The sequence below is a fragment of the Sinocyclocheilus grahami genome, unplaced genomic scaffold, assembly GCF_001515645.1.
Source record: "Sinocyclocheilus grahami isolate Dianchi unplaced genomic scaffold, SAMN03320097.WGS_v1.1 scaffold316.1, whole genome shotgun sequence".
Taxonomy (NCBI): Eukaryota; Metazoa; Chordata; class Actinopteri; order Cypriniformes; family Cyprinidae; genus Sinocyclocheilus; species Sinocyclocheilus grahami.
Genome location: NW_015505495.1, coordinates 533,517 through 546,102, shown reverse-complemented (window position 1 = coordinate 546,102; position 12,586 = coordinate 533,517). Strand labels below are relative to the sequence as shown.

General features: G+C 31.2%; 1 protein-coding gene across 1 annotated transcript in view; it reads left to right on the top strand.

Moving 5' to 3' along the window:
- The first annotated feature begins 341 nt into the window (after positions 1 to 341).
- Positions 342 to 12,586, top strand: part of LOC107601960 (kinesin-like protein KIF13A) — a 47,096-nt gene continuing 34,851 nt past the window's right edge. The window contains exons 1-12 of the mRNA XM_016294333.1: positions 342 to 387; positions 1,701 to 1,793; positions 4,065 to 4,234; positions 4,577 to 4,711; positions 6,414 to 6,526; positions 7,573 to 7,684; positions 7,775 to 7,987; positions 8,448 to 8,557; positions 8,742 to 8,877; positions 9,944 to 10,074; positions 11,085 to 11,171; positions 11,244 to 11,407. Coding sequence (XP_016149819.1) covers positions 342 to 387; positions 1,701 to 1,793; positions 4,065 to 4,234; positions 4,577 to 4,711; positions 6,414 to 6,526; positions 7,573 to 7,684; positions 7,775 to 7,987; positions 8,448 to 8,557; positions 8,742 to 8,877; positions 9,944 to 10,074; positions 11,085 to 11,171; positions 11,244 to 11,407 — 1,510 coding nt within the window. The remainder of the gene's footprint in view (positions 388 to 1,700; positions 1,794 to 4,064; positions 4,235 to 4,576; positions 4,712 to 6,413; positions 6,527 to 7,572; positions 7,685 to 7,774; positions 7,988 to 8,447; positions 8,558 to 8,741; positions 8,878 to 9,943; positions 10,075 to 11,084; positions 11,172 to 11,243; positions 11,408 to 12,586) is intronic.

Sequence of the window (12,586 nt, the reverse complement as noted above, 5' to 3'; positions counted from 1 at the left end):
TCAAAGTTCAAGCTAACTTATGAACCGTTTTAAATATTAACAGAGTTTGTCTTGTTGCGCTCAACATTTCCAGTGAGACGATGATATTTCGCATCAGAGTACGTTTCTGCATCAGTAGGTTCAGCTTTATGAATGTTCTGTGATAAATGAAATGAATGGAGAAAGTAATTGTGTTTACTCGTTGCTCAAACAGGGTTTATGTCGATATAACGAGAAAATAAGTCGTTATAACGAGAAAACAACTCTCGTTATGTCGATATAACGAGAAATTAAGTCGTTATAACGAGAAAACAAGAAGGAAAAAAAATAATAATGCATGGCCGCTTAGAACTTCCGTATTAATGAGTTGTGACAGTCAACAGAAGATCCGTGTGCAGAACGCCGCAGGTCCGGCTTTATTCAGCTCTTCACAGCTGCCTGAAATTAAATGGGAATTTCCTTCGAAAAGCAATAATAATACAGAAAACAGAGTGGAATATTCACTTCTCCTCAGTGTTTTTATTCTTAACTAGAGCTATTACAAATATTTTTGTTTATTTATATATATATATAATTATGAAATAAAAATTAAATGACACATTTAAACAATAATTAGAAATGTTGACTTGGCAACTAACTGAGAGGGTTATTTTATTATCATTGAGATACTATTGTAGTTTTTGTTCATATTTTGAATTAGTTTTTATTTTTATATTTTCAGTTTTCATTAAAATTTTAGTTAAAGTTTTAGTAATTTTATTGTTTTTTTTTTATTTGAGTAGTTTTTGTTTTTAATGTCTATATATTTTATTAGTTTTTATTTTAGTTTGAGTTATTTTACTACATCAGGTTTTTAAATAAAAATGACAATTATTGCCTTTATACATTTATATTTAATTTGATTTGATTTTAGTTAACGTTTATTTTATTTAAAGTAACAGTTTTTAAGTGATTTTGTTATGTGCTTTTGTTATTTTTATTCATTACTTCATACTTTTTAAAATAATTTTAGTACTTCAGCTTCAGCTTATTTTATTTTAGTTAGTTGCCAATGCAACAATTTTAAGTTTTTCATGTAGTATTAAAAAATACTGTGTTTTTTTACGTTTTTGTCAAATTTTGACACTATATGTCTATATAGTTTTCATTCATTTTTATTTCAATTTTAGTTTAGGTTATTTTAGTACATCAAGTTAAACGAAATGAGAATGAGAAATGTTGCCTTGAATGTTGAAATAAAATTAAATAAAAATTAAATATTTTATTTTATTTAAAAAAAATTTATTTCAATTAACGAAAATGGTTTTATGGTTTTAGTTTTAGTTACTCTAATAACACTGCTAAATGAAATCTTAAATGAGTTTAAGTTAAAGTGCTAAAATTACTAAAACTGAAATAAAAATAAATGTATAAGAAACTAAAGTTTTACAAAATTTCAGAAATTTTACAAAAATAATAAAAATGCTGAAAGCACACAGCAAAATGACTCAAATTAAAATGAAAACTGAAAATATAAAAATAAAAGCTAATTCAAAATATAACACATATGAATAGTAAATAAATAATAAAAAGCACTGGTGGATATCTAGTTTACTTGCAAGTCCCATTTTTGTATTCAGACGGCTTTTGTGGAAGGTGTTTCTATTGAAAGTCAAGGAAACTGTGGAGATTTCTTTGTGAACGCTCTGTGATTGTGACGGTTGTGTGTGTTCGTCCCGCAGGTCAGGAGGTCGTCTTCAAGTGCCTCGGGGAGGGAATACTTGAAAACGCCTTTCAAGGATACAACGCCTGCATTTTTGCCTACGGACAAACAGGTAGAGTTATATATCTGTGCTCTTATGTGACGTGACATGTTTGAATAGATGCTCATTCATTGTCACAAGAGCGCCGGTGATTCTGCAAGATGTTAACGAGCACACAAACATATTGAGTTCACACTGTACAAACAAACAAGGAGGAATTTCCTCTCTTTACGTCGTCTTCAAGTGCCTCGGGGAGGGAATACTTGAAAACGCCTTTCAAGGATACAACGCCTGCATTTTTGCCTACGGACAAACAGGTAGAGTTATATATCTGTGCTCTTATGTGACGTGACATGTTTGAATAGATGCTCATTCATTGTCACGAGCGCCGGTGATTCTGCAAGATGTTAACGAGCACACAAACATATTGAGTTCACACTGTACAAACAAACAAGGAGGAATTTCCTCTCTTTAACCTAGATTTACAGTGAACACGAATCTCACCAAAACCGCAGGAAATGAAATTATATTGTGCATGAAGAAAATACATCATAAAAAATACAGCCTTTTTTATGATAATTAATGCACATTTGTCCCCTCAAATTTTCATTAATGTGTTTTGTTCCGATGTTTTACTTGTGAGTGTTTTTGTAATTATTCTCAATGACAATTCTTCCTAGACAAGTAAAAAAAAGTTACCGTGAAATCATAAAACCAGATTAACCAGATTTTAATTTTTTTTTGTCTTAAATGTTTAAACTAAGAGTTGAAAAAAGATCAATTGTATTTTTTTTCTTTGCATAAAAAATATTCAAAAATAAAAGAAAAATAAAGATACATTAAACATAGGAAAAATGTGTATTCATTTTTATTTATTAATTATTTGTATATAAAGAGAAATTTTACATTTTATCTTTTTTTCTAATTTTAGTCGTCATAACCAGATTAAACCTGATTTTTTTTTTCTGTTTTTTGTCTTAAATGTTTAAACTAAGTGTTATATTTTATTTTTTCTCTATATAAAAATAAAGATACATTAAAGATCTGAAACATTAAAAAATTTGCAATTTTAAATTTTTATTTACTGATTTTTTTGTATATGAAGATAATTTTTCTAATTTTAGTTATCATAAAATAATCAGATTAAACCTGAAACTTTTGTTTCTGTTTTTTAATTTTTTTATTTGCATTTTATTTATTTTTTCCTTTAAAGATACGTTAAGGATCTGAAAAGCAGGAAAACCATTCTTATTTTTTATTTATATTTTTTTATTATTTGTATTTTTCAATATTATTTAAGTAGTACAAAATAAACCAAAATGTATATTTTTTTCTGTTCTGTTTCATATTTTTTATGTATCTTTATTTGTCTTTTAAATTATTATTTTAATCATTATTTAAATTTATGTAATACATTTTTTTATTATTTATTTTTATATTTTATTGTATTACTTTGAATTATTTTATGTTTAATTTTATATATTTAATTTAATTATTTTGTTGCCCAGGCAGCACAAATGAAATTCACCTGTAATGGTAACCGAATGCAGAATTAAATTAAAAAGCAGATTACCATTAATAAGAGTCCAGTGTGTCATATGGTCTGTGTGTAAATATGAATCTGATATATTTCTCCGTGCATGAACAGGAAGCGTCTGTGCTTTCAGTCACAGGAAACTATTAAAATCAATAAGAAAATTATTAATATTTACATTTTTAACTGTTTCTTTATATATATATGTATATATAATGTATTTTATTTATAATTTAATTAGTAGATTATTTCATGTCCTATTTTATGGCTTTTAAATTTTTTTTCTATTTGTCACAATTTTATACTTAACAATGTTCATTCTATATTTAATATTTGCCTTTTTTTGAATCACTTAATTTTAAAAAATTTTAATCTTTAATTGTTTTTTTTTACTATTTTTTAAATGTATTAATAGTTTTAATAGTAAATTATTTATTGTCCTATTTTCATGCCTTTAAAATGTAATTTTTAAATTATTTAATTATTTAAAAAATGTTACAATTATATACTTGACTTTTTATTTTATCTTTTTTTACATGTTTAAATGTTTTATGTTTACCTTGTTTTGTGCTATATTCATTTACTTTATTAATAGTTATTAATTATAATTATAATTATAATTTTTTTTTATCTTTACCTTGTTTTGTGCTGTATTCACTCAAGTTATCATTTAATTCGTTTTTTTTTTTTTCATTTATCAAAGTTTTTATTTTATTTTATGAAGTTCAGTTTGTATGTGATGGTGCCGAATCAAATCAAATGCTCTGCTTGAGGCCCAAACAAAAGGACGATTGTGAATCAGTGTCCAGGGAACATTGATAGCGTCCTAGAGAAACCTCTGATCTGTGATGGTGTTTCCTCACACGTCTTCTCTCTCCTCCGTCTGTACAGGAGCAGACAGTCTCTGAAGGTCAGAGAGCATAAAGTCCTGGGTCCGTATGTGGACGGTCTGTCTCAGCTGGCTGTGATGAACTTCGAGGTGAACATGACTCTCCTCAACTCCGCTTCAAATGTTACATTAAAGTATCGACTTTGTTTCAGATGTTTCTCCCAGAATTCCGTAGAATGCTTTTGACTGACAGTGTGTCATATATACAGTATGTCACAGATATGTCATATCTGTAAAGTTCTTTGTAATTCGACCAGCAAAAAAAAACAAACATTTTTTTTACATACACACCAAACTATGTTCTGATTAGAAATGTGTTTGCTGTCCAGATTGGCTCGTTTTCTCTCACTGTCTCCGCTTACAGTGAACTATTAGTTTGTTAGTTGTTGTATGTCGTTTAGTTGCATGTTCTCTCATCTGCGCCTCCTGCAGGACATTGAGTCTCTGATGTCGGAGGGGAATAAATCACGCACAGTAGCCGCCACTAACATGAACGAGGAGAGCAGCCGATCGCACGCCGTCTTCAGCGTCATCGTCACGCAGACGCTGTATGACCTGCAGTCTGGGGTCAGTGCTGCTCTACTATCAGGGTTCACCACATTTAAACGCAACGAAACTTCCATTGTTTGTTATTACAATAAAGTCCCTAATGATAATAGAATTATTGAACTTTGTTTATTTATCCAGGTCTCACTGGAAGAAGAGATATCTCAATATCTCAATGTGATTTCCTGGCTAAATAAAGGAATAATAATAATAATAATAATTTGTGACATGCAGCATAAGTCATTGAGACATTTCTCTTCCATCACAAAATAATCCATCAATAGTTTTTGGAATTTATTTATAGTTATAATTAAGTAAATTATTTTGTGTCCTATTTTTGTGGATTTATTTAATTATTTTAATTTGTATTTAATTATTTACTTAAATTTGTATTCAATTATTAAATATAATGAAAGTCTTCATTTATTTATTTATTTTGTTCAATTAAAAATGTTTTAAATATTTTTGATTTGTTATAATTTTATTAATTATAAATTTCCATTTTCAATTCTGTTTTTTTAAATATTTTGTGCCCTTTTACGCTGCAAAAAAATGCTTTTCTTACTTATAGAATTATTGAACTTTGTTTATTTATCCAGGTCTCACTGGAAGAAGAGATATCTCAATATCTCAATGTGATTTCCTGGCTAAATAAAGGAATAATAATAATAATAATAATTTGTGACATGCAGCATAAGTCATTGAGACATTTCTCTTCCATCACAAAATAATCCATCAATAGTTTTTGGAATTTATTTATAGTTATAATTAAGTAAATTATTTTGTGTCCTATTTTTGTGGATTTATTTAATTATTTTAATTTGTATTTAATTATTTACTTAAATTTGTATTCAATTATTAAATATAATGAAAGTCTTCATTTATTTATTTATTTTGTTCAATTAAAAATGTTTTAAATATTTTTGATTTGTTATAATTTTATTAATTATAAATTTCCATTTTCAATTCTGTTTTTTTAAATATTTTGTGCCCTTTTACGCTGCAAAAAAATGCTTTTCTTACTTCGATTAATTACTTAGAAAATTATTGTCTTGTTTTCAGAAAACAAAAGTCCAAAGTGAGTTTTTGCTTCAAACAAGCAAAATAATCTTGTTTTCTGTTTGAAATAAGATTATTTTTCTTACCCCATTGGCAGATTATTTAGCTTGTTCTAAGCAAAAACTCACCTAATTTTGAATCATTTTTTCTGAAAACAAGACAATAATTTTTACTTAAGAATTTTTAGATATTTTGGCTGGAAACAAGCCAAAAAAAATCTAAGTAAGAAAAGCATTTTTTGCAGTGTAAGTAAATTAATTTTTACATTCCTTTGATCTTTACACTGTTATTGCATTTATATATATGTATATATTGCACTTTTACAGCACAAGTCATTGAGTCTTTCACATGATCATCTCTCATCTGTCACAGAAACATCAAGAATAACTTTATTCATACTAACTTCATTAGTAAAAGTCGTAGAAGAAATCGTCATTTCTTTAGTAGTAAGATTTATATCAGTTACTCACGTCACTTACATCACATTATTATTCTTAAATATTATTTTAAGAGTGGAATAACTTTATTTGCAGAATATGGTTGTAGAGTGTTAATTTTAGACCCTGGTAAGGATCTCAGACACACGTTTTGTGCAGATTCATTATGTTGTTGATTGCAATATTTTCTTTTATGTCTGTGTTTGTGTGTGTAATTGTGAACGCAGAATTCTGGTGAGAAAGTGAGTAAGATCAGTCTGGTTGATCTGGCCGGCAGTGAACGCGTATCTAAGACTGGAGCTGCTGGAGAGAGACTGAAGGAGGGCAGCAACATCAACAAGTAAGACGACCGCCATATTCAGACTTGCTTATAATGATCGAAAAACAAACAATATGTTGGCAGTCGTTGTATGCAATCTGGGAAATTAGTCTAAAGAGGATAAAAGCTGGCACTCGGAGCAGAAAAGAGTATGAATAAAAGAATATAGGGCTCTTTACAAACCTACTTGAGTAGAGGAAGGCTGCAGACTGTAATAGATGCTATATGAATGAACTGCATCATGTAAAATGATGGCTCCTCTCAAACTAATGATTAATTCAATCATAAAAATTTAAATAAATAAGTAATTGCAAAATAAAACACTTAAAAGTAATTACATAATAAAAATGTCAAATTTAATTAATTGTGATTGTCTTTGTGGTATTTTTTGATGTCTCTGTGGTGTTTTATGTTGTCTCTGTGGTGTTTTCTGATGTCTCTGTGGTGTTTTATGTTGTCTGTGGTGTTTTCTGATGTCTCTGTGGTGTTTTATGTTGTTTTTGTGGTGTTTTCTGATGTCTCTGTGGTGTTTTCTGATGTCTCTGTGGTGTTTTATGTTGTCTCTGTGGTGTTTTCTGATGTCTCTGTGGTGTTTTATGTTGTCTCTGTGGTGTTTTCTGATGTCTCTGTGGTGATTTATGATGTTTCTGTGGGGTTTTCTGATGTCTCTGTGGTGTTTTATGTTGTTTTTGTGGTGTTTTCTGATGTCTCTGTGGTGTTTTTTGATGTCTCTGTGGTGTTTTCTGATGTCTCTATGGTGTTTTATGTTGTCTCTGTGGTGTTTTCTGATGTCTCTGTGGTGTTTTATGTTGTCTCTGTGGGGTTTTCTGATGTCTCTGTGGTGTTTTATGTTGTCTCTGTGGTGTTTTCTGATGTCTCTGTGGTGTTTTATGTTGTTTCTGTGGGGTTTTATGATGTCTCTGTGGTGTTTTCTGTTGTTTCTGTGGGGTTTTATGATGTCTCTGTGGTGTTTTATGTTGTTTTTGTGGTGTTTTCTGATGTCTCTGTGGTGTTTTATGTTGTTTCTGTGGTGTTTTCTGATGGTGGTGTTTTTTGTATGTCTCCAGGTCTCTGACAACGCTGGGCTGTGTTATTTCTGCACTCGCTGATCAGTCTGCAGGAAAAGGCAAGAGCAAGTTTGTGCCGTACAGAGACTCAGTGCTGACGTGGCTGCTGAAGGTGAGGATGTTCATCAGAGCTCATCGAACACTGTTTAAATATGCAGGTGAATTGAACTCGAAATCGAACTCTTTTCCTTTGCTTCTACAGGATAATCTGGGTGGCAACAGTAAGACGGCCATGATCGCCACCATCAGCCCAGCCGCTGACAACTACGAGGAGACACTTTCGACGCTACGCTACGCCGACCGAGCCAAGAGAATCGTCAACCACGCCGTGGTGAATGAGGATCCCAATGCCCGAATCATCAGAGAGCTGCGGGAGGAAGTGGAGAAGCTGAAGGTGCAGCTCTCGCAGGCTGAGGTGAGCAGGGAATTATGGGAGAATATCTGAACTGAAGGCTACAGCTACGCTCTAATACAGGGTGAAAAAGTATTTTCATTGCCATGGACCCCCAAATAGGATCATACTCCTGCGAGGGACCCCCATCCTAACATTTAAAAGGCACCTATATACTTTAATGTATGAAGACCCTATTTATATTGTGAAAAATTTATATTATAAATATGTAAAATATTATTTGGAAAATAATTCGTTTTTATATATGTGCATGTTTTTCTACTCACTACAGTACTGTACTGTTAGCTGCATTATTTATTGTATAAATACTTTAACTAAACTAATATTTTAACTAAAATTAAAATGAATATGTAAAATATAAAAATAAACTAATTCAAAATATTATTAAAAACTACGATAATATATCACTGATACTAAAATGAGGAGCTGTTAATGATAACGTTTGTTATGTTGTGTCGGTCAGTCTCTGAAGGCTCCTGAGCTGCAGGAGAAACTCCAGGAGTCTGAGAAACTCATTCAGGAGATGACGGTAACCTGGGAGGAGAAACTCCGGAAAACTGAGGAGATCGCACAAATACCTGTCATACCTTTGTCATTATACACATTGATGTCCTCATTTGTCACAAAAACGCATACACACGCACACACACACACACACACACACACACACACACAGAGAAACTAATCAGAGAAAGAGCTCACCTGAGCATGTGAGGTTTGATTGACCGCTGTCGTCTCGCTGTGATTGGTCACTGCAGGACCGTCAGAAGCAGCTGGAGAGCATGGGAATCTCTCTGGAGTCGTCAGGGATCAAGGTCGGAGAGGACAAGTGCTTCCTGGTCAACCTGAACGCTGATCCGGCTCTCAATGAGCTGCTGGTTTACTATCTGAAGGTACATTGATCGTGCACTGAGACGTCATTAGTGAGGTTTGCATCACTGTTACTGTCGCTCATTCATTCCCAGTGAACGGTTGCACGAGGGGTGCAAGCATTGCTGATGCTCTTTTATGTTTTATCTCAAGGGGCACATAAGAATAGCTTATTTGTCCATTTTTTCGAATGGGCAAATTAATAGAAACTGTTTAATGTATGCTTTAAAATGTAGTTAAAAAATATTAAAAAATAAATTAATAAATACTATTTCGTTTTTTGTTAAAAGGAATTAAAGTTTTAAATATTTTATTTATTTTTCATATACTCACTACAGTACTGTACTTCATTATTTAATTACTTATTTTATATTATAAAATAAATAAATAAATATATATATATTTATATATATTTATATTTGTTTATTTATGTATTTAAATCTAATTTTTATTATTTATTATCATTATTATTATATTTTTTTATCTCATTTTTTAATTTATTTTATTTTATAAATTATAACAAATAAAGAATTATTAAATTTGTATTATTATTTATTTTTTATTTAAATATAATTTTTATTTACTTTATATTATATATTATAAAATAAATAAAGATTTATTTTATATATTTATTTATTATTATTTTATATACAATAATACATGTATAGTTATTATTTATTAATTATAAAACAGTTAATTATTTTTTATGTATTGTTTTATTTAGCTATATTTTAAAACATTAAATAAACAGTTTTAAATATGTCTATTAATTTGTCCATTTAAAAAGTAATTTATTTATTTCCACTTTTATGCCTCAGTTGTTAAATTGATTCATTTTTAAGTGTCACTCCGTGCTCCTTGCCATGCATGACTGCTATCAAAATTTATTTGCAAACAAACTGAAATTGCATTATGGATGAATCATTTCTGGAAGTTGCGGAAATTAAAAAGGTGGTTTTCGGTTCAGTGAGTTGTTAAACCAATCTGACCAATTCAGACTGATTCATTAGATTCAGCCCATTCTTTCTGAAGAAGAATGATTCATTCAGTGTAGCTGTTGACCCAAGCAAGATGCTTGCTCTGGTTCAGGATCACACGCGTGTGGGGGCCGACACGTCTCAGGACATCCAGCTGTTCGGCATCGGGATCCAGTCTGAACACTGTGTGCTGGAAGTCACGTCTGACGGAGACGTCGCGCTCACGCCGGCAGACAACGCCAGGTAACAAACACAAACCTGTGCGCAGTTTCAGTGCTGTTTATTAGATAATAATAATTGACAATTAAATCAATGTATGCAAGATGAATGGTGCCAGTGGAAAAAAAATGAAATGAAAAAAAAAATACGTTGTAACTGACAAATAATGATCAAATGGATGTGAAGTTACTGGTGAAGGAAAAAAAGACAAATTAAAATATTTTAAACAAATTAAAATCACGGCAAAATCAGTGGAAAGAAATTTATTTTGCAGAGTGTTTAAATATATATATATATAATAATCTTTACATTACATGAAGCTTTGCAAATGACATAATTCTCCTTATACACTTAAACCACTTATATTATTTCTGTATATTTCTCATTAAGTTCATAAGAATCATTCATATTTTATTATAGGATTTATTAATATTATATTTTAATATTTTCAATTTTTTTTTAGCTTTTTTTGTAATTTTTTAAATAATTTTCTATCATCATATATATATATATATATACGTACACACACACACACACACATATATATACAGTACTTCATAATTTTAGTACTTCAGCTTAAACTAAACAAAAATTACAAATGTTGGCAACTTGCTAAAAAATAATGTTTTTTTTATATTTTATTTTATTTAAATTATTGTCAATGTTTTAGTTTTAGTCAACGATAACAACACTGATAATTCTGAGTATTTCCGAATATAAACATATATATGTTTGCATAATATCTTTATTCATTTTTATTTCAGTTTTATTAATTTTAGTACTTAAACTACAAAGAAATTGAAATGTTGCCTTGACAACTAACTAAAACAGCTATTTTTAAATATTTTATTTCAGTTGTTGTGCATTTTTTAGATAACAACATCATAATTCTGAATATTTTCTGAAAACATTAAAATACATAGGATTTTATATGCATTTTTATATTGTCTTGTTAATGGCAGTGGTTTATGGGATGTGCGTTCGCGTTCGCCTTGTGTCTTATTTGTGCAAGGTATTGTGTCTGATTGTGACAGGACCTGTGTGAACGGGACGATGGTTTACTCCAGGGTCCACCTGTGGCACGGCGACCGCATCCTGTGGGGAAACAACCACTTCTTCAGGTGAGCTGCAGCTGCACACGCACAGGCGTCTCTCTCGGGGGTCAGACTCATCCGAGCGAATGTCGTCCTCAGAATCAGTCTCCCGACGCGCAAGCGGCGCGAGCGAATGAAGGAGCCGGAGCACGACAGCTTCGTGGAGGCCGACGTGGAGACGGCGAGCCAGGCCTCGTCTGAGCAGGACTACAGCTACGAGTTCGCACAGATGGAGGTCATGATGAAAGCGCTGGGCAACAACGGTACACACCTGACCTTTGACACACACAGTACACACAATGACATGCATGGCACAGTTTAAGATGCTGAGATGCTTCTCAATATCATTATATGAAATATTAACCACATCTGTACATCCCCAAACCTAAATCCAATATGCGTTTACCTGCTTGTATTCTCATTGCTGATTATTGCTGAAAATGCAATAAAAATAAAGAATAATTTTTTTTATTAATGAATTATTTGAATTTACCTGATTATCACATCTATATATTCCTATAACTAGATACATTTAGCTGATTGTGTTCTCAGTGCTTATAATGAAAATACAATAAAAATGTATTATAATTTATTTTGAATAATTAATTAATTATTTGAATTTACCTGATTATCTATATCTTAACTATATATTCCTACAACAACACAAATTTACCTGCTTGTATTTTCATTGCTGATTATTATGAAAATGCAAAAAATAAATATATATATAATAAAAATTTAACATTTAAAAAAAAAAGTTATTTAAATTAGAGCCCGACCGATATATTGTTTTGCCGATTTTATCAGCCGATATGAGCCTGTCGCAGATATATCGTATCGGAGAATATGCCACCGATATGAAATTACCTAGTTTGTCCAGCAGAGATTGTTTGCCATTGTTTGCTACTGGTGACCTGGATGAAACGCTTCAAAGCGTAAGCGTATGGAATACCATTGAAACTTTCAAGAGGCGTTCAAGAGGGCTTTTCGAGCTGAAGGGATCCCCCGAATTTGGTGGAGATCCGCCGGTGCGTTCGAGAGATAGTGACACCAGCCAACACTTTCCCTTCAGTAAGGAGGTCTCTTGTTGTTCAGGCAGCATTCTTATTCGACCGTAAGTGCCCTGCGAAGTGGACTTCACATACAGGCTCGGAGTGTCTCTGCTGTCGCTGAAATGATGGGCTATCCTCCTGGAGTACTCTCTTTTTGCTAGACTAATTTTGTCAGACTAATTTTGGATAATAAAGTTTATTGTTAAACTGTTAAATGCCCTGCCTCCATTACGTATCTCTGTCACATCATTGTAAGTGTTTGATCACCACATTTGAGTGATCATTGCAAAAAATGTGTTTATGTATACAGTATATATTCTGTTAATGTATGTACTGTAGTATTCTAAATATAGTACCAGTCAAAAGTTTGGACACACGAATGGGAAAGTG